This window comes from Mesoplodon bidens (genome assembly GCF_964165515.1).
Source record: "Mesoplodon bidens genome assembly, chromosome: 10".
Lineage (NCBI taxonomy): Eukaryota > Metazoa > Chordata > Mammalia > Artiodactyla > Ziphiidae > Mesoplodon > Mesoplodon bidens.
In genome coordinates this window covers 12,047,346-12,069,889 of record NC_138172.1, presented here as the reverse complement: position 1 = coordinate 12,069,889, position 22,544 = coordinate 12,047,346, and the positions used below count along the sequence as shown (strand labels likewise).

General features: G+C 42.3%; 1 protein-coding gene across 3 annotated transcripts in view; it reads left to right on the top strand.

Moving 5' to 3' along the window:
* Positions 1 to 22,544, top strand: part of ITPR1 (inositol 1,4,5-trisphosphate receptor type 1) — a 327,139-nt gene that overhangs the window by 26,782 nt on the left and 277,813 nt on the right. For all 3 annotated transcript variants that reach the window (XM_081245778.1, XM_081245777.1, XM_081245776.1), the window contains exon 4: positions 2,165 to 2,235. In XM_081245778.1, coding sequence (XP_081101904.1) covers positions 2,165 to 2,235 — 71 coding nt within the window. The remainder of the gene's footprint in view (positions 1 to 2,164; positions 2,236 to 22,544) is intronic.

Genomic DNA, 22,544 nt, shown 5'->3' with positions numbered 1-22,544 from the left:
TATTCCCTTGGTTCCCTGCACATATTTGAGGATAATTAGGGTAAAAATGGATTTGGAAAATAAAGTGTGACCTTTTTCCTTCTCATATTTCTTACATTTATGGAGCACCAGTCACGGATGACGATGAGTGACTGCCAGTTTTGGTGGAATCAGCCTCCAGCTCCATTTATGTTGCCCAGTTCCACTTATATAGATGGTGGTTACCTCCAAATGGCTTTATTGACTCACTGAACTTGAGAACTCAACTAGGACCTTGAAGAGCCCAAGCGTATGACACGCAGTGTCACAGAAGTGCTTCTGAATCACCTGCAGAACTTGTTAAAAATAAAGGTTCTTGGGTCCCATCCTGGAACACGGCTTTAGTAGGCCTGGGGAGGATGGGCGCCTGGTATCAATATATTTAAGAAACAAAAAGTCTTATGAACATCTCCCTACTTGAGAATCCTTGAGACCTACTCTTGGATTTTACGCATGAAGAAACTGAGACCAGGAGGAGTGAAGTAATGGAGTTAGCGTCATGCTGCTAGTAGGTGGCCGAGTGCCATCTACAATTCATTTTCTTCTAGCCTAGACTGGGGCCCTTTCTCCTACCTCTTCCTGCTTGTTTGAGAGCTTGATGATAAATTAACCCAGTCCTGCACTGGATTCCAAGGCATTCCCCCCAGCCCCTGCATACACATATTATATTTGATCTGGTGACATTACCTTATTTATACTCACAGAGGCTCATTGATTCTTGACTTTCTGCTCTTAATTTTTGCATTACAATTCAGGCTGTGACCACACTGTCTCTCTTGTTGATGCAGAGAGGTCTTGTGTCTTGGAGCTGAAGGAGGCAAAATTGCTGGTGGGACACTTTTGATTCATCCACCAAATAGATACTGAGTACCCAGCCTGGGCAGGAAGTGTGCTGGCCCTGGGCACCTCTGGGCCACAAAGCCGCAGCTCTCTGCCCTCATGGAGTTCGTAGCCTAGTGCACCATTTGTGTTTCAGCCCAGCGATACTGGGGGGACAGAGGAGAGGCAGAGAGGGCCTGGGGCAGGAAAGGCTGGAGGGCCTTCATGGAGAAGATGGGGGCTCTGAATCAGGGTCTTGAAAGACGTACAGGACTTTAGGAGTTGTCAGGGAATTTTGGAGGAAGGAGCAGTAAGATCTAAGGCCGGGTATTTAATGGTACGTTGCCTTTGGGATAAGACACAGATTAATGGAAGAAACCCTGGAAAACCATATTAACTGGGAGCAAATTCTGTGGTCACTTGGAAAATGAGCCAGTCTTACCAATACCACTTTTAGGAACTTGGAAAAGTCATTTAAACTCCTCAGAGCTTCAATTTCCTCATCTGTTCAAACAGAAATATTGTTTTAAAATCGGTTCTTCTAAAAGCATTGTACAAGTCAGATTGTTCAGTTGGGACTTTAAACACGGAGGCTTTATATATAATTTGGGGCTGGTTATTTATGTGTATTTTTTGCACTAGTTGCTTTTGAAGCTCCAAAGTCCTTTCTTACTTCAATGCTTTTGTATGTGGGGTTCCCTCCCCCCGAAAACGCTCCCCTCTTCTTCATCCCCCACCTTGATTTCAGTTTCCAATAGCTCCAGTTTTCCCTCTTCCACCAGCAGCTTTTCAGATGGCCTCAGGCACAGTTAGTTTCTGGCTGTATTTTGTTCTCTTCCCTTACAGCCTTTGGTTTATATTCTTGTTATCAGTTTGTCTTTGTGGCTCCTGCATGAACTAGCCTTGAGCTCTCTAAGGGCAGGGGCCTGGCTTCTACTCATCTTCACATCCCAGGGCCTAGCTCAGTGCCTGGCACGCGGTGGGCCCCTCAGCTACCGTTGGTTGAGCGCACGGATCCCTTGCTATGCCCCCGACTTGAGCATTAGTGCGTGCTGTGCTCAGATCTCTCATGGCTGCGGGTAAGAGAAAAGAGCCACAGAAAACAGTAGTTGAATGTGTCCGTTGCAGAAGCAGAGTCTTGGGTGTTTGGATGAGGTTTAGCTCCCTACATAGGAAACCTCTAGTGTCAACAGCTCCCTGGCAGGAGAATAGGGCAGCCTAAGTTTTGTGCAGGAACAGCCCTGAGTGTTTGACTTTTGCATAGTGCTTAGGGTTTTATTTTCTTAGACTCGGCTTGGTACAACATTTATCTTTATTTTCTTTGCAGCCTGGTTGATGATCGTTGTGTTGTACAGCCAGAAACTGGGGACCTTAACAATCCACCCAAGAAATTCAGAGGTAAGTTGGTGACCTTCCCAGAGCGGGTCCCTTGACTCATTTGAAAATTAATGAAGTGTGTTGCTCTGTGTGGATTTAGTTTTTTTAAAGCAGTCGTAGGTTTATTTGCTTACATATTTTTTAAAAGTATGATACCAATTTCAAGCTTTCTGACCTCTTGAAAATGCATAAATAAGTTCAGTGTCAAGATTGGGATGGCTTGTATTAGGGCCTTCATTTGTCTCTTGAATACATGTTGGTAAGTGCTAATTCAGTTTAAAGCCTCACACTTGTGCAGATATGTCCAAACAAACAGGATTTCTGGATTGAGTCACAAGGAACAAGTGTTATTTCAGCAGATCTTGCTGTCCCTTTGGGGGTTTGATATCCTTAGATACCTCGCCTCGGAGTGAGAAGTTCTTGATTATTACTTACTTTTTGAGTTAAAAGGCATAGGTGGGACAGCTTTCCTGCTGGTAGCCTAGCAGTGTTGGCTTTCTTTGTAGGCCTCTTGTGTTTGATGCCTTCCTTGGAAGGTAGCTTAGTTTATTTCAGGAGGTGTTTAAAATATAATTGTTATCTTAAAGTGAGAAACATTTTGTTTTTATTTTTTGCTGTTACTGTGGTTAGTGGTTCTCAGCCCTGGCTGTGTAGTAGAATTATCTGGGAGAGATTTTAAATTACATGGCTGCCCAGGGCCCCACTCCAGACCAATTAAAGAATCTCTCAAGGTTGTGGCCTAGGCACTGGCATTTTTAAGGCTTTCCATGTGATTTTTATATGCAGCCAGGGCTGGGAACCCACTGGGTTAGGTATTTGACTGATGGCTTCAGTCCCAAAGAGTTTAAACCTTGTTGTTTGCAGATTGTGTCCTTTGAGTTATAAGTTCTTATTGTTAGGTGATTTAGAAACTGTTTGAGTTTTTTGGATAAAAGCTAAAGAAATTAGAATAAAATAGGAGGCAGACGTTCAGATGGGGGGAAGCCATTTGGAAGACGTTCAGTGTTGAGCTGCATCCAGTTGGCATGAGTCTGCCAGCAGAATGTTTTCACCTGGGGGTTGCTGGTGGGACACTGTTAAAAAAAAACAATTGTTGGCGTAAGCCTGATGTGACAGGAACCTGAGGCTCCTGTTGCCTCTATTGCCTTTTTCTTCTCAGTTCCTGTTCCATGTCATCTTCCAAAACAGAATCCTGAATGCAGCAGGAAGATTCGATCCAGTGATCATAATCCAGTCGCTCACTCAGAGAATTAATTCCCTACTCTGAATTCTATAATGTGCTGCAATTTATCTTTTAAAAGAGCCAAGAGTGATAGACTTGAGCCAGGAGTGATGGACAGATAACGTGCTAAGGGCTCTGCAGGCATTTTTAGCTCTTGGAGGGCTCTGTTCTCCCTGGAAGGGGATCGAGGCCCTCAAAGGTAGAGGTTTAGCACCTTGTCTGGACTCACAGAGCTGGTGATGGGTGCAGTAGGAGCTGGGCTTGTCAACTTGGGCTGCACAGAGAAATCACCTGGGGGACGTTCAGAAATAACACGTATGAGCTCCACTTCCAGAGATTCTCATTTAATTGGGCATTTGAGATACTTTGAAAGCTCCCGGGGTGAGTCTCCTGGGCAGCCTAGGTTAAGAACCACTGCTAATAGAGCCTGAGCTATAAACTCCCGGCTTTATTACATAGCAGGGAGCTGGTCCACACATTGCTTTTGCAGCAGGGACCAAGTGAAGGGATGAGAAGCTTATTGCTTGGGTCCAATGTGAGCTCTTATCCCATTCTACACCCAGGTTCTGGGAGTTGGGAAAGGAAGCTGAGAAAGATGTTAATGTACTGTACAAAGTTAACCAGTGGCTATTTGAATACAGGTTTAAAACGTTAAAATAAACAGGACCATAGCCAGGGGAAGTCAGGAGAGATATATGTTTTCCTGGCCCTAGGGTAAAAGTGCCTGGTGCTTAGATATACACCTGGTGGCTGATTGAAAGGGATTGTTCTGAGATAAAAGTGACAGTCCGATAGAGGCCATTTAGAAAGAACCAAACTCCGTTTATGGCCTGGCCTGGTTCTACAGGTGGTCACGTGACAGTGACTTAATTTGTTGACTGTCTTCCCCCATAAATTAAAAATAAAGGTTTCTAGGTTGTGAGGTGCTTTGTACTTGTGGGAAATCTGGTTCAAAACAAGCTTTGCTGCAGGCTTTGTGAATGTAGGTCACGGCTGCCTAAATTCCTTGTGGTGAGCCGGAGGCACTCTGCACACAGGTGAGGGGCCCAGGCCCATCTCCCTTCGCAGCCGCTGCCGTGCCAGGAAGGTCTCTTCCAGCTTGGAGCCCGGGCGACGTTTTCCAAAGCAGCCTTTCAATTCTGGTGTAGCGTACTTTGAAACATTTTTCTCTAAAATGAAGAGAAAGATCTCTCTTTAGAAAGGGATGACTGCCTTTCCAAATACAAGTCTATTTTGAAGTTGAAGTCATTTTGATGTTTAGAAATGGTGCATAGGGCAGTTGGGCAATTTGGAGGCATTTCTAGCCCATTTCCTTGCTGTGCCATTGCACCTCAAAGTTTAACAAACACATATGGAAAAGTGAGGTGCTGGCCGGCCGCATAGGATGATGGAGTCTTTATCCGAGCAATCAGCTGAGCTACATTTAGTCATTTGGGTTTGCTGTTGCTTCCATTGTTTCCTTGCCAAGTTATTTCCTATATTGAGAACCATCATAAACCTGTTCTTAAGTAAATGGGAGCCAAAGGCCTATTTATCTAATACTCCCTGTGGCTTCTGACTTTGGGTTTTTAATTTTGTGAGCTCCTCTTGAAATCTGCTGCCCTAGTGGTTAATAGCATAGGCTGTGGTATCAGGCTTCCTGGGTTCAAATCCAAGTTCTACTCATTCTTAGCTACGTGACCCTGGACAAACGGCTTAACCTCCGTGAACCTTGGTTTTCTCATCTGCAAAATGCAAGATGGTTTAAGTCCCTCCCTTATAAGGTTATTGTGACGATTAAATGTGTGTTCCGCATTTTGTACTGAGGGAGCCTGGCCCTTAGTTAAGGGCTCAGGAAGCCTTAGTTATCCCTGTCTTTTTGTTCTTAGTTCTTAGTACAGAGCCTGATACTCACATATGGTGGCAGAAGGGAAAGGAACTATATGTGAATTCTTATGTGTGGTTCCACTTTTTGTCTTTAAATGCTTCTGTGGTTAGGCGTGTGTACCTGGACCCCGTGAGCCTAGATCTGAGGCCCAGTGTTCCCCTATACAAGCTGAGTGATCTTGATAGATAACTTAAATTTCTAAGCTTGTTTCCTTACTTATGCAATGGGGGAAAAAGGATTCCTTCCTCATAAAGATAATAGGATTGAAGATAATATGGGTAAAGAGCTAAACAGAGCAGTTGGGTCCACAAGGCTTGCTGAGTGACTGGTTGCTGTTACTTTTCACAGTAGATGCAGAAGAGTCAAACTACTGAACACACTTGCTTCTTTCTGATGAGTAAAAGTACATTTCCAAGTGAATTGCTTTTTTTGTGATTCCTTTGACTATATCTCCTGCCCCTAACATTGTAGGAAGAAGAGATTGGCTGCACATCTGTTTCACATAAGCCGAGGCTTTTTCATTATCGGAATGAATTTTGGACCGTGTCCTTGCCCTCTAGGTGATGAGAAGAGCTGAGATGTAGAATAATTCAGTTACTTTAGTCCTTTTGTTAATGTGGTACCATTTTAAAGCACCAGTGTCCATGGAAGGGAAGGCAGAATCTCTTTTCTTCCTGATTTGTGTTGCTTTGCCCATAATCTTAAAAGAATAGGGAAGGCAAACATCAGATTGAAACTGGGAATAGAAGCTTTGTGGTTAGTGATTTCCTGTCTCTCTGTTATCTTTTCCTTTTCACTCCCACCCATCCCTTCCCCCTAGTAAATATACCAGCATCTTCTGCAAAGAAAAGATGGAAACTAACCACCATCGTCCATTGTGATCCTAGGATCTCTGCTGTTTTAAGTATAACCTTCAGCACTGTTGGCGTGGAAATAAGAACTGGGGCTTTTGGGAAATAAGAGAGGCTTTGGTGTTGATGCGGTTTACTGTGTAATCTCCTTTTCCAGACTGGGGCAGTGGTCCAGCTCTTGCCCTCAAAACTTGATCTTTTCCATTTATGTCAAGAGGCCAGTCTTGGCCCCAAATCCTTGATCTTGCACAGATGCTGTCGTATCAGTGTCACCGAGGTGTGAGAGGTTTGTAACCTTGTAGCTGAGCCTTTAGTTTCAGAAGAAAAGCTGTTTGTAAGAAAACTCAGTGAAAGATGGGGAGGAGTTTAGTTTGGGCAGGGAAAGGGGAGGAGAAAGGAAGCCTTCTGATGTCATTCACTGCTTCATGTGAATTGGGGAACAGCTCAGAGATCAGGCTGAAAGTGTGGATGTGTTAGGTAAGTGTCACCCTTGTCCCCTGTGCTTCGTCTTTCTCCCCTAATCGAGTTGGTTTCAAGCGCAATAATCCACTAGGTGGATGTATTATGAACATGAGTGTTCAGCTCAACAAGCACTGAGGTCCTACTGTGTTCCAGCTGCTGGTTTTGGTGATAAGGGAAGGCAGGATGAGTTGAACACAGTCCCCCTGGCTTTTTGAGAGTCTTAAGGTGTCTTGGAGAAACAGACCCACATTATCAATAACAGTAGCCAACAGTAATAGAGCATTTACTTGTGCAAAGCATTTCCCGTGGATTCTCTCTTTTAGTCTGGTCACCTTCCTGTGAGGTGTAGGTATCAGTGTTCCCATTATGCAGATGAGGAAATTGAGGCCCTAAGAAATTGAGTAACTTGCCCATAGTCACTTAAATGTCCCTTCTTCGAATGATTATTATCATTACACAAACATTTATTGGTTGCCTCCTGTGCACCAGCCATTTATGTCCCAGGGAGGAAAGATAGAGACCTTGTCAAGGAAGTCAATGCCAATACACAGTTAAAATGTTTCAGGGCTGTGTTGAGAGTAATTTGTCCACGTGACAGCTGTTTATATGCAAGTAGAGGCCCAGCAGGTGAAATATCTTTCTATAAAGTAGGAAAGTTGCCCCTGTAATCTAGTAGTTTGTTGGAGCAAAGTAGATGATGACACTTTTCACGTGTTCTCTCTCCTTGAGCTTTGCAACACCTTCTCAGCCCAGGGTGTATCTGTTTTATCCCTGATGCCATTTTGGCTGACAAGGGTTGAGGATCTGGCCCAGCATCACATGATGTGTGAGTGTCAGAGTCAGGCCAGAACACTCTTGCAAAGGCTTGGACCCAGTGCTTTGTCTTCCCTCTGCCCTATGGACCCTTCCCCGCGCAAAGCACAAGGGTTCCTTCAAGCCGTTGTCACCTGCAGTCTCTAAATGGGAATGGACTAGGTTATTACTTTTCTGCTGTCTGCCCGCACTCTTTCTAGCATTAAGTTAGGACCATATAAATGAGGAAGAAAGCCCACTGCAAGATAGAAGACCACTTGGACCCTTTAACTTAATGTGTTTTTTTTTTTCAAAGAGATTTCTATTATATTTAGCCAAACATATGCAACTACATTATATCAATAGTTTCTGGTAATGATAATGAGTTGATTTCAATGTCTTTAATGGCAGTTCCCAAAATATTTTCTAGCAGTTAAAACAGACAACTATCCACATTCTTTGGAAAGATGCTAACAAAGGATATATTCATAAACGTTTTTTTCAATTCCTGATTCAGTGGGCTGGGCATACATTTATTACCTTTGGTGGTAGACTGCAGTAATGAGTAATGAGTCTTCTTTCTGAGGTCAATGGTTGTCAAGTCTTTTGATTTCATGATTATGGTTTTAATAATCTTTAATAATCTGGGTTCTTCCTTATTTTAGATTCTTTACCATCAATTAAATGCATTTTCCTTTTTTTTGAGTTTTAAATTTCCTCTTTATTGTCTTGTTCTTTTTTTTTCTGCTTTATAACAAATTTAATCAGTTATACATATACATATGTTCCCATATCCCCTCCCTTTTGCGTCTCCCTCCCACCCTCCCTATCCCACCCCTCCAGGCGGTCACAAAGCACCGAGCTGATCTCCCTGTGCTATGCGGCTGCTTCCCACTAGCTATCTACCTTACATTTGGTAGTGTATATATGTCCATGCCGCTCTTTCACTTTGTCACAGCTTACCCTTCCCCCTCCCCATATCCTCAAGTCCATTCTCTAGTAGGTCTGTGTCTTTATTCCTGTCTTACCCCTATGTTCTTCATGACATTTTTTTCTTAAATTCCATATATATGTGTCAGCATACAGTACTTGTCTTTGTCTTTCTGACTTACTTCACTCTGTATGACAGACTCTAGGTCCATCCACCTCATTACAAATAGCTCAATTTCGTTTCTTTTTATGGCTGAGTAATAGTCCATTGTATATATGTGCCACATCTTCTTTATCCATTCATCCGATGATGGACACTTAGGTTGTTTCCATCTCCGGGCTATTGTAAATAGGGCTGCTATGAACATTTTGGTACATGACTCTTTTTGAATTATGGTTTTCTCAGGGTATATGCCCAGTAGTGGGATTGCTGGGTCATATGGTAGTTCTATTTGTAGTTTTTTAAGGAACCTCCATACCGTTCTCCATAGTGGCTGTACCAATTCACATTCCCACCAGCAGTGCAAGAGTGTTCCCTTTTTTCCACACCCTCTCCAGCATTTATTGTTTCTAGATTTTTTGATGATGGCCATTCTGACTGGTGTGAGATGATATCTCATTGTAGTTTTGATTTGCATTTCTCTAATGAGTAAAGATGTTGAGCATCCTTTCATGTGTTTGTTGGCAGTCTGTATATCTTCTTTGGAGAAATGTCTATTTAGGTCTTCTGCCCATTTTTGGATTGGGTTGTTTGTTTTTTTGTTATTGAGCTGCATGAGCTGCTTATAAATTTTGGAGATTAATCCTTTGTCAGTTGCTTCATTTGCAAATATTTTCTCCCATTCTGAGGGTTGTCTTTTGGTCTTGTTTATGGTTTCCTTTGCTGTGCAAAAGCTTTTAAGTTTCATTAGGTCCCATGTGTTTATTTTTGTCTTTATGCGTTTTTAACAAGGTGTGGGGTACTCTGTCTGTGACCTGCAACATTATTTGAATCCTATTTGTAATGCGAATGAGGGTCTGGTCTGGGGCAGTATAACCCTGCCTCTGGGCGTCTCCTGAGTCACATGTTGGCTGATGACTCCTGCCTGCTCAGCACGTGTCCCCTTTAAAAGATTGACAGCCTAGGAATCATGGTCTCAGGATGATACTGGGATGAGGAGTGTGCTGGTTGGCGGTGACAATCCACTCTGGATCTAAAGCATGGCTGTGAATTTGAGGATCAGACTTAGGGTCTTTTCATTTTTATTGGACTCTTCTTTTTCTGCAGTCCCAGAATGCTTGCACTGTGTCAGCCCACCTATTAGGGGACTTGGGGATTTAGTAAGATGGCTTGGTTGGGAGAGAGAAAGAAGGGTTTCCCATCTCATGCAAGCTCTTTGTGAACTGGCCTGGGATCTCCCAGCAGTTTTGAAGGGAGCCTCAAATAAGAATGGCATTTTTCATGATCCAGCGATGAGAAGTATTTGAGTACCGGCAACCTGCTTCTCTGATCACAGTCTTACCTGCGATTTAGGCTGAGGTGGGGGATGGTTCTTCGCAGATGTGGGAAAACTGCTAGCCCTGGAGTAGAGAGCCCCAGCTGACCTGAGAGCTAGCGCCCCGCCCGGGCTCTGCCACCAACCACTGTGACGCCGTGGGGGAGTCGCTGCATCTCTCCGGGCCTCCGTTTTCCCATCTGCTCAATGGAGTTTAGCTGGAAACTGTGATCAGCGCCAGAAATAGGCCGGTGAGCATTTCACAAGGCAGCATTGTTGTCCAGGAGCCTTGTGCTATCCAGAAGTAGGTTTCTATTTCTTTGGGATTACAGGTCTTCTTCGTCAAGATAAGATGAATGGATGGAAACAGCCCGGCCTTATTCTGAGGCCAAATGGGGACACGGCCTGGATCTTGGGTCACAAAGGTCACCTGGACTAGGGTGGCCATAACGAACTCATAGGCTCAGCTTTCTTTCACACCCGCTCTCCTTCCCTGCCCGTTGTCTAATTGTTGCTAAGCAACATTATTTCTCCTTTTTTTTTTTCTTTTGGCAAGGCCTCGAAGGAATGAACTCATATCTTACTTAGTTTTAAATACCCACATGCGAAGGGGAGGGCCTCCCTTAAATTTTGTTTGTTCTTTTGATTCTAATCCACGATGGGCCTTTCCCAGTGGGGCTGAGTTTTCTGCCTGTCTTGTTATAAATAAGGCAGAAAAGTCAGTCTATTTAAGGTGCTTGTCAAGTATATGCCTTGAAGCATATTCAAGGTTTTGTGTGTGCGAGCAGCTGCTTTGTGGGAACGTCTCTTGCAACGTGTTCCGCATTCACAAAATCAATTCAAATTTAATAAAAAGATTAGTAGGTTTTTTTATAATCTTCATTTCAGATTTACCCGCTTATCCCAATCTTGAACCAACAGACTCCATCTAAAGGGAGCGACACTGTAATTTAAATCAATTCCCCGGACCCCATGGAAGGGTCCCAGCGTGTTCCACGGTCACTGGGGTGATGCCTCCTCCGTGATTATACTGGAGTCCCACACACTACAAGTGGCCCTCGCTGGATTCCTGCCTACTTGCTCCAAGCTTTGAGATGCGTGTCTGAAGGTGCTGGGTATCCTGCACGTGGACACAGGAGAGCTTTATACTCCGTTGCCTTGGATAGCTTCCTTTCTGAATAGCTGAGTCACCCATGGGAGAGTAGACCCCACACCTCTGTTTTACATTCATTTACTCATAATAATTCATTTGCTAATAGAGAGCAAATTTCAGCTCTCTATGCATAAAGTGCTTCCAGTGTAAGGAATGTGTTTTCTTTGTCATCTGATTGAATCTCGGTATTGCTGTTGTGGCTTCCTCCATTGAGGGCAAAATTGATTTGGACAGAGAGCATGTGTAATTGCATCATACTGTTATATGGTTCTCCTGAAAGCAGAGCATGGTGGTTGATGAAGGACTTTTTCTTTTGGTGAAGGCTTTTCTAATCCTGTCTTCAGAGCACTGATGAAGTTATGTGGTGAATCACTTGGGTTTATGATAATTCTTTCCCTTCCTTTTTTGACAGATGAGGAAATTAGAGAGATTTAGGTCGTCTCCTGGGCTCAGAAAGCAATTCTGTGTCAAAATTGGGATTGGGACACACCCTGGGTCCCCACCCACACTATCTTTTAGGCTGCTGTGTTTGAACAATGGATTTAAAAAAAATTTTTTTTTATCCTATCGCCTCGTGTCATTAATGATAATGTGTTTTCCATAAGTGCAAATAATAGTGAATACCATGTTTAGTGCTTACACATGTTAATGAAATTTAATCTATTTATTTAATTTGTAGAGTTTCCTTTACATACGTTAATTTATTTAACCCTCATAACAACCCATAAGGCAGCTACAGAGCTATGAAGTCTTGCCCTCCTTTTATAGATGAGGAACTAACGTACGAGAGGTTGAGTGGTGGGTCCAAGTTACACAGCTCGAAGTGGCAGAACCAGGGTTTGAACCCAGACAGTCTGACATCAGAAGCCTTCCTTTTAATACCTACTCTAAACTGCTTTAGAAGGAGACGGGCCTTTGAGTATTCCTTTGCCAAATTACTGGATTCCTTCTTAATCACTTTCTTCCTCTACTGCCCCGAAATATGTCATTCTGAAATGCGTCGCCCAGGAGCAAATGTCTGCGTGCTAGAGGTACATGCTAACTGCCTACTTAACCTTCAGTGTAGCGTGTATCACAGCTGTCTTCTACTTTTGTCTCCCCAGCTAGATTTTGGAGCACCTGGAAGGACCAGATTTTGCCCTGTCCTCTTGGCCCAGTGCCCGGCATAATGCTGGTCCTTAGATAAAAGCTGGTTGAAAAGGAATTAGTGCTTGTTCTAAAATGGTTTTCACTGTTCCCGGTCCTTGCAGCGTTTTTTGCTGATGACATTGTAGGTTAACTGAAGGCTAATTTTTTTCCTACATGGATGCTTGATGCTGTGCTATAACCTCTCTCCACACTACCTGAGTCTGGAAAGATTTCTGAACAGATTTCTTATAGTTGACTTGTCTTCTCCCTGGAATGTGGACTGGCTTCATCCTCTGAGGGTGCCTTCTCCTTGACCTCCCCCAGTGTTTGATCTTTTTTCTCTCTTACGCCCATAGTTTTGAGATTCCTTGGCTTCATTCAATACATGATCATGAAAAACAAACAATAATTCATTCCCTTCCTCCTTTGTGCCTGGTCTTCTGGCAGAGTCATGGTATGCCTTTGCTCTTGACTGTTGGAGCGCTCCTGTGGTGTGGTGGTGTATTATCCCCACTGTACATTTGGGTACCCTGAACCTGGAGAGGGTCAGTAACCAGTCTGGACCAAGCTGGGATTTGAACCCATGTCTGGAGTGTTCTTGACAATGTCTCTACTCATCCATTCAAGTGAATTAATAGAGTTGTACTTCTCAAGAAGCATCTGGGGGCTCTTATCACATCCTGGGTTCCACATTTAAGAGTCATACTGCTCAATGGGAATACAGCTAAAGGAGGGGTAACCAGGAGCATGGGTCCCAAAGTGATGGCATTCATGCTGAACGGTGAGTAACTGAGAGAACTTGAGACATTTTAGACTAACCGGGCAACAACAATTCTCACCTAAGTTGCTGCAGTGGTCTCCTTACTGGTTTCTGCATTTTCCTCTCTGTCTCCGTTGGGCCTGAGTGTTGGGGCCCCTCCCATCCATTCCCTGCGCCTAGAGGAATCAGCGCAGGTCTCATGATGTCACTTGGTTGCTTGGCGCCCTTGGTGGTTCCCTGGTTGTGCTTAGGATAAAGGACATGCTTGCGGGGTTCACAGGGCCCTGCATCAGTCTCCCTGCTTACCTCTCAGCCTCACCTGCAGTCCCCCCCCTCCACATTCTGTGTTCCTGCCACACCAAGTCATTTCGTCCTGGCAGTCAGGGTACTCGCCTTGCGCTCTGAGCCTTTGCATGCCCTTTATCTTCTCTCTGAAATGATCTCCCCATCTCTGTCATTCCTCCTGGGACCCCCTAGTCTTTCTCATGCCCACTCATCCTTCAGACCTCAGGCATCCCCTGTGGAGGGTCTTTGTCGACCCTGTGTACACATAGGCTGCTCCTTGTCAGCCCGGACCCTGGAGCCAGGCTGCTAGGGCTTGACTCTCAGCTCTGTTTTATGCTAGTCATGTCAGCTTGAACCTCTCAGTATCTCCATTTCCTCATCTTGAAAATGGGAAGATTATTATATGCACCTCGTGGTGTTTCTGTGAGGGTCAAAGGAGCCAGTCCATGTTAAGTACTTAAAGGAGTGCCTTACCTGTCCTAAATGCCCTAAAATTGTTGGCTGCTCTTGCTGGTCTATGACTTCCCTGTTACCCACTCCACTCATCGTGTGCTCGGAAGCTGTGCCTGTCTCCTCTAAGGCTTTGCACAGGCCCTGGCCTGTGGTAGGCTCTTGCATATTTGTAGAATGAATGAAGAAAAACCTCTAAGGCATCGCTTCTGAAACTTGAATGGTCACCTGGGGATCTTGTTACAATGCAGATTCTAATTCAGTAGGTCTGGGTGAGGCTTGAGATTCTGTATTTCTGACAAACCGCCATGCTGATGCAAGGCCCGAAGGGACAACTGACAGTTGTCTTCTCTTACTGTGAGGCTGTCATATGAAGGGATGTTCTGAGCCCAGAACAGTAGAGAATTAGGGCCAGCAGAGGAAAGTGACCAGAGGCAGAGTTTTCGATTTTAGGAATGTGCTTCTGACTGTAATAAATGCTGAGCCATTGCTTAGGGAAGAGGCCTGCTTCAAATTACTGAGTTTCCTCTCATTCATAGTGGTCTGAGCATCTGTCAGGGATCTTGGAGACGATTTCTGCTCTGGGACAGAGGTTAGGTAGATGATCCCATCTGACCGTAAGTGTCTGTGTTTTCCCACCAAAGGACCCAGCTGTTTCTTCTGTTTTTGCTTCCCGTGGAAGCCCTGTGTTTGGGGGCACTGGGTCAGCAAACAGCTGGGGAGAGTACAGACACGCTGTGCACATGAGTAGCTCTCAGGGAACCAAGTATGTTCAGTTCAATGGGTAGAAAACAACAGGTAGTAGTGGAAAGATGGAATTATTGAATATTTGAAAAGGTGAGCAAATATAAAAATCCAAAAACCTTTTTGGATCAAGATCCTGCCAGATCTGGTTTAAATGAATAGGTGAGATGTACTGGGGAGGCCGTGGGCATAGTGGTTGAGAGTGCTGGCTCTGGAGTTGGACTTGGGCTCAGGTCCCTGCCCCACCTCTCATTAGCTGTGTGACCGTGGGCAAATTACTTAACCTCTCTACACCTTAGTCTCCCCAACTGGTAACTAAGGTTAATAATAGCATGGAACTGATGGGATTAATTTAAGGTGAGGTGATGCACGTGTGTGACACCGTTGGCAGCATGCCTTGCACAACCTAAGCACTTAATATGTGGTAGCTCTTGTGGCTAAATTTGCAATTAACAGCTTTCAGGACATCTCTTAGGAACGTCAGACATTGCCCTTCAGACGTTGATATGTCCGTTTTAAAACTTCAGCATGTGGAGTGTACAAAGATATCCATGGCCAGACACACTTTAACCTCTCTGCATTTCTTGTACTTTATTGAACGAGTTAATGAACAAGAGGGAGCTCGAGAGCTTGCAGCCTTCTGAAGAGAAACCAAAGGCCTTTCTCTACTTACACAGGCCTTGATCAGGGCCTCACTTACTGATGGGGCATTCACTTGAGATGGCAATCCTGCCTTATGTATAGAATTACAGGCCCAGCCGAGAGAGGAAGTTGTGTTTATCTTAACCCAAGCAGCATGCACTCCGACCGCTCTTGACAGACAGGAGGCAGATATTGCCAATCTGCTCTTTTCCTGAAACCCCCCACCCTGCTGTGTGTTTTTTGTAAGTTCAGAGGGGTGCCTGCCAGTTGGCCTGCAGAGTGACATTCTCTACCTGGCTGTGAGGACAGTTGAGCTTCCAGGAGAAGGGATATCCAGCAGCTGCTTCCTTGGTACTGTTGGCTAAGGCAGAAGCCAGCGTGGCTCCTAGAGAAGGCAAGAATTGTGCTTGTGTCCACTGGTTTGGGGAGAAAAGTGGAGAGTGTCCACAGGTGTGGGGAGAAGAATGTGTCCCTTCAAAGAGTCCATCTTTTTTCCCTGACAAAGCAATAGCTGGAGATCAGGGCAGAAAAACTCCAATTAGAGCAGTTGCAATAATTGAGAAAATAAGGTTGGGCAATTATTTCTCTTATTGACATTCAGAAGTTCCTTTTTTCGTCTGGTATTTTTCCAGGTACATTTGAGTTCCAATTTGGGTGCTTCTGAAAGGTCTGGATATTTTGTGCTGCTAAAATTATATGTGTCTAAAAATGTTATCAGTGATGACACTTAAGTATAAGCTCACTTGGACTTAATGCTAGCAAATTTCTGAGGCCGAGATCACCCCCTCCCCCATATCCATTCTCAGAAACATGGCATTTCAGGTAAAGGTAGAAAATAGAATAATTCAGCCTAGGTTTAGCCATCACGTAGAGGCCTGCTCTTGAGAACTTTGCTTCGGTCTTGTTGACAAAGAATACTGGGGTTTTGTTGCCATAGTTTCAGTGAAAAATTTGACCTTAGCTACAATAACATACAGTTAGAAAAAACTAGCTAATCGGTTTTCTAAAATTAGTGTTCTCTAGTACATAAACCAGTAAGCACAGAGTATTTAATTAACTATTACACAAGGATATAGAAGCCCAGGGGAATGCAGTCCCTTGATCCGGTCAGGGGGAGGAAGGAAACCCATAACTGTCCTTCACTGGTCTCTTGCAAGCTAGAAGAACTTTTCTTTTTTTTCTTCTTTTTTTTTTTTTAATGTTAGCGTTGACTTTATTTTCAGATCTTTCAGGAATGAATACACAAAGCTTGCTGAGAGAGCAAAACAGAATATTCAGCATTATTTCCAGTTGTTCCTTGCGGGGTACAGACTCACAAGGCAAGAGCTGAAAATGATGTTGGGCCGCGATTCTCACAAGGACACTTGGTGGTGGTGTCGTAGTCGGCTTGGGGAGAAGGAGAGGCATTTGGAAAGCTGTTTCCTGTCTGAAATCTTAGCAGCTAGGTTCTAGACTTTAGTTCCTTTGAATGCTGAATGTGTGATGAAGGGACCAATGCCCCTTTGTTGTCCCCTCATTCCGAGTTCTGAGTTCAGCTGTGTTCTTCCCTCAACCCCACAGTTAGCTGGTCACTGAGTGCCGACTGAGTGCCAAGAGAATGACCCGTATGTAGATTACGCAGAATTTGGCATCTCTTGTCATCTATCTATTAAGACCCCCTGCCTGCAGTAGCTCATCTTTTTGGCGATGGCTCGCAATGTTACCAGTATTGCATCAATCCATAAAGCTGTGTTAACATTTCTGGAGCGAGGAAGGTTTCAGCCTCTGTGGTTTCAGGGCATGTATTCAGATCCCTAGCTGACATTCTTGTCTAATTTTTCCACTGCCTGCCATGGCTGCTGCAGAGGTGTAATTGAGTTCCTCTCTTTGCCAAGTTTATTACTGTTTGAAAACATGGCTCAGGATTTTCTGGAACGTCCACTGTTGTATCTTCTTATCACTAACATCATGGTAAATGTTCTCTCTCAATTGCATTATTATGATTTCAGCTTTTTCTCTTTTACCCAAAAACAATTCTTTCATAGAATTTGAAGTGTGGGCTATATTTAAGGGGCTATAAGCTTTCTCCATTTGATTTTTTCACCATTTTGCATGTTTCTGTATTGGCATCTTAACTATTGCAATGGAAAATATGTGCTTGGCAAGACTCTTAGAAACATAGTCTGAAAGGTCATTGGACTGTGCAAACTTCTTGGCTATTTACAAGGTCATCTACCTGAACAAACAGAAATGGTCCCTGCCCTTAAGGAATTTGCAATCTTATGAGGAGAGATGAGTGAGAACTACTTTGAGGATTATTCTTAGAGAATGTTGAATCCTAGACATGGTTTTATTTCCCTGATGTTCGTTGTTTCCATGTATTCCATCAGGTCACTGTGCCCAAATTATTTGACTTCATCTTAATAATAGCTTAACTGTAGTGAGGTGGATGGACCTAGAGACTGTCATACAGAGTGAAGTAAGTCAGAAAGAGAAAAACAAATACCGTATGCTAACACATATATGTGGAATCTAAAAAAAAGAAATGGTTCTGAAGAACCTGGGGGCAGGACAGGAATAAAGACACAGACATAAAGAATGGACTTGAGGACACAGGGAGGGGGAAGGGTAAGTTGGGACGAAGTGAGAGAGTGGCATGGACTTATATACACTACCAAACGTAAAATAGATAGCTAGTGGGAAGTAGCCACATAGCACAGGGAGATCATCTCGGTACCTTGTGACCACCTAGAGGGGTGGGATAGGGAAGGTGGGAGGGAGACGCAAGAGGGAGGAGATATGGGGATATACATATACATATAGCTGATTCACTTTGTTATACAGCAGAAACTAGGACACCATTGTAAAGCAATTATACTCCAATAAAGATGTTAGAAAAATAATAATAATAGCTTAAGAAAAAATGCAGTTAGAGAGCTTGTTGAAAAGTGACAGGACCCATTTTAAAGTACCTCCGGTTGACCTGGCTTTCACTACCTTTGTGTCCTCGGGCCCTTGCATTAATGTGGTTAATTGAATTGATGATTCTTAGCAAGTATCATTGTAGAGATTGAGTGTGTCCAGTTGGTTGGTGGAATGGTGAACTAGTCAGGACTCTTGGTTGTGGGTAATAGCCAGCTTGAACTAGCGCAACATAAAGGGGCTTTTATTGGCTCAAACAGCACTGGCTGAACAGCTGAATTGCATGCAGGGCAGGGATGCAACAGCGGCTCAGGAAGAGACCCATTCAGGCACTGAGTACCTTCAGCAGCCTGTGTCCATCTGTGGTCTCTTCCTCTCTCTGCACATCTGCTACTTTGTGTTCTCCTGTTCTCATCTAGTTTTGGTGTCAAGGTAATACTACACTCCTAAAAGGAGTTGTGCCATATTCCCTGTTTTTCTGTTCTTTGGGAGTGTTTGTGTAGCATTGGAATTAGCTCTTCCTGGAAACTATAAAAACCTATATGTTTTCTTTATAGCAAGATATACTACTTATCAGTAGACAATTTTCTTATGTCCTTAGAGGGCTATTTCTTCTTGGGTCAGTTTTGTAAGTTGTCTTTTTCTAGGAAGGTAGCCATGCCATCTAAGTTTTCAAACCTATAATATCCTTCTATTATCTCGCTAATCCCAGAAGTGTCTGGTTTGGGCCCTGTGGTAAGTTTAAGAGTCTCCCTCTCCCTCGTGATGTCCACTTTTAAACCCCCAGAACCTGTGAATATATTACCTTATTTGGTAAAAGGAACTTCACAGATGTGACTAAGTTAAGGGTCTTGAGATGGGAAGATTATCTTGGATTTCTGGAGGTGCCTAATGTAATCAGAAAGGTCCTTATAGGAGAGAAGCAGGGGGATTAGGGTTAGTAGTAGGCGATGTGAGGATGGAGGCAACAAGTTGGGTGACGTGGCCATGAGCCAGGGAGTACAGGAAGCTGGAAAAAGCAAGGTAATGGATTCTCCACTGAAGCCTCTGGAAGGGGTACAGCCCTGCTGACAGTTTAATTTTAGATTTCATGACATTGAGAACATAGATTTGTATTGCTTTAAGCTACTAAACTTTGGTAATTTGTTACAGCATCAACAGGATTATTATAATAATAATCTGAATATTATTTGTTCTTTTTTTCTGGATAAGTGTTGGCACATTTTTCTGTCTTGTTAGCCTTCAAAGGAACACATTTTGGCTCTAGTGATTCTGTTGTAGGTTGGTTTTGAAGTTCATTAGTTTTTGCCTTTTATTTTATTCCTTCTGCCTTCTTTGGATTTATTGTGCTCTTCCTTTACTACTCTCTTAAGTTGGATAATCAATTCCAAATATTGAGCCCTTCTCACATTGTAATTCAAGCATCTAAAGTTGTAAATTTCTTTTAATATTGCTTTAGTTGCATCCTACCTATTTTGACATGTAGTATTTTTTATTCTTATTAAATTTTAAATACTTTCTTATATCTACTATCATTTCTTATTATCTATGAGTTATTTAGAAGTGTTTCACATTTTCAGTTGTATGGGGGATTTCTGGTTCTGTCTTTAAAAAAATTTTTTTTATGACTTAGTTGTATGTTGGTCAGACAATATGATCTGTATCCTATCAGTTCTTTAAAACTGGAGTGGCTTGCTTTATGGCTTAGCATGTGACCTATTTCTATGCATATTCCACTGTGCTGGAAAGAATATGCTTTTTCCAGCCTGGGGTGCAATATCCTATATATGAGTTCATTAGGGTCTTTTTTTGTTGCTGTTTTTTTGTATGCTGGATCTATCAAGACATTTCTTAAAATTTCCCACTGTTAATTTTCTGAGGTTATGGAACTGTTCTATATCCTAGCTGTGTTGGTGATTATACAATACATGTATGTGTTAAAAACTCATAGAACTGTTTACCAAAGAAAAAGGTGAATTTAACTGTATGTAAACATTTCTTTTTTTTTTTAATTTTATTTATTTATTTTTGCTGTGTTGGGTCTTTGTTTCTGTGCGAGGGCTTTCTCTAGTTGTGGCAAGCGGGGGCCACGCTTCATCGCGGTGTGCGGGCCTCTTACTATCGCGGCCTCTCTTGTTGCGGAGCACAGGCTCCAGACGTGCAGGCTCAGTAGTTGTGGCTCACGGGCCTAGTTGCTCCGCGGTATGTGATATCCTCCCAGACCAGGGCTCGAACCCTTGTCCCCTGCATTAGCAGGCAGATTCTCAACCACTGCGCCACCAGGGAAGCCCCAACATTTTTTAAAGGTTTAAAAAGTTCCCACTATTACAGTGGATTTGTAATTTTGTCTTGTAAGTTTTAAGTTTTTGTGGTTAGTTTTCTTAGTTTTTAGTTTATTGAAGTTATGTCAGTAAAGGCTAACACTTGTAAAATTGTTATACTTCCTGATGAACTAAGTGTTTTATCATTATGCAAGGAACATTTTTATCTGTTTTATGTCTTGAAGTCTGTTGTTGTCTGTTATTAATAAACCCACACCAGAATTGTTTTAGTTAGTATATATTTGGTATAACTTGTTCTTTTAAATTATGTCTTTATGCTTTGGAGATGTCTCTCATAAGCTGCACATAACCAGATTTTTAAAACTATTCTGACCATCTTTGTCTATTAATTGTCTATTAATTAATATATACTCCATATATTGTCTATTAATTGTCATATTAATTGTCTATTAATTAATTAATATGTACTCCATATATATTTGTTGTAATTACTGATGGTTTTGGATTTACAAACTTAGTTTGTGTTTTTCTTTTTTTAACCTCATTTTTTTCTTTAGTTTTTTCCTTCTTTAAATTTCATTGAAGGTTTTTTTTTGTTGTTGTTCTCCATTCCATTTTTTTCCCCCTACCAGCTTGAAGGTTATACTTTATATGTTTATTATAGCAGTTACTCAAGATATTTTAATGTGTATTTAATTAAGCCTAACATACAATACAAGGACCTTAAAACATTTTGATTCCTGTCACCCTCTCTGAGTATATGCTCTTGTTAGTACTTTATTTTTTATTTAAGCTTACATATTAGATATGATTTTTCATATTGTCTTTAAAAAAATTGACTTAACACGTTAGAATTTATCAGACTATCTGGGATAATTGTCTTTCCACCTCAGAAATGCCCTATAGAATTTAGAGGGTCTGCTAGTGGTGAATTCTCTTTTTTTCTTTGAAAATATTTGTTCTATTTTGTTTGTCTGAAAATTTGACTTTTATTCTCGAGTGATAGTTTTGCTTGGTATAGAATTGTAGGTGGATGGGTACTTTGTCTCAGCATTGCTGTTTTTTGGGGTTCCATTTTTGCTGTTAAAAGCAATTGGCAGAAAGTTTGTATTTTTCTCTCTGGTTGATTTTAGGATCTGCTCTATGCTTTTGCTTATCTGCAGTTTTATCGGTATGATTCCAGGTGTTGGTTTGTTTTCATTTATCCTAAATGATATTTGTTAGATTCCTAGATTGAGGTTTTTTTTTGTTTTTTTAACAATAGTGGAGAATTCTGAGCCATTATCAATTGGAATACTTCCTTTCCCAGTCTGTCTGTTGTCTTTTGGAACTTTAGTTAGGTTATGTTTCTTAACCTCTTCATCTTTTCCATCTTTGCTCTCTAGCCTGTGCTCTGGATAGTTTTTCACCTCTATCTTTGTTTACTAATTCTGTTTTATTCTAAACTGCTGTTTATTCTTTGAGAGTTTAATTTCAATTCTGTTTTTCATTTCTAAAATTCTCTTTGTATCTTCTAAAAACGTTTGGTCATTCTTCCGTATTCCTCCATATTTTCAAGCCTCTATTTTCTTGTTGCATAAAACAAAACATAGTGTTAAAATATTCTATCTCTAAACATTCTAGTTCTCTACAGATCTGACTCTGTTTTCTGTAGTGGCTTGCTCTAAAACTGGTGTCTTATTTCCCTGTGTGTTTTGTGATTTTGACTATTGCTTGTGTTTCGTGGATTTTCATCTGTGGGAATTCTTTGAGGACTGCCGTAAAGCTCTGTTCCTCCAGAGAAAATTGTTTCCTTTTGCCGATTGCCTGAGGTGCCGCAACTCAGGACTTCTTTAAATCAAATTCTCTGCCTAAGGTTTTCTTTAATTTTGTTTTGTTTTCTGCTTAGAGTTTAAAGATTTCCTGTATAGTGTGAATCTGGGTAACAAACAAGTATGAGAGCCCACTTGTGGTTACGAATTATAGGAGAGTTTCCTCTCCTATATCTAGTGCCGAAGTCAAGATAGACAAATTACTGGAGTAGGTTTCTTTGTTATTCATCATTGCTTTGGAGGTGTAACTCCTTGGGAGTCCAAGCTTTATGCAAGAGTCTCCTAGAAGACTTCTGACCTTGATTAGGCTCAAAACATTATCTCCTGTATCCAGTACAGCTATCAAAATGGAAGCCTGAGGTCAACAGGTTTTCCAGATAACCACAGGGTGAATGCTAGCTTTAGGACTCATGCACCACCCAGGGGTCTTGCTTTCACTTCATTATTGGGTTCTTTGGATTCCCAACTAGCTATCTACTTCATTCAGTACATACTTCAGTAGGTGCCTTACAGTGTGTTTCAGTATTTCGTCTAGCTTTTTTTGTGTTTTGATTGAGAGGCTCATTCAGAATTGG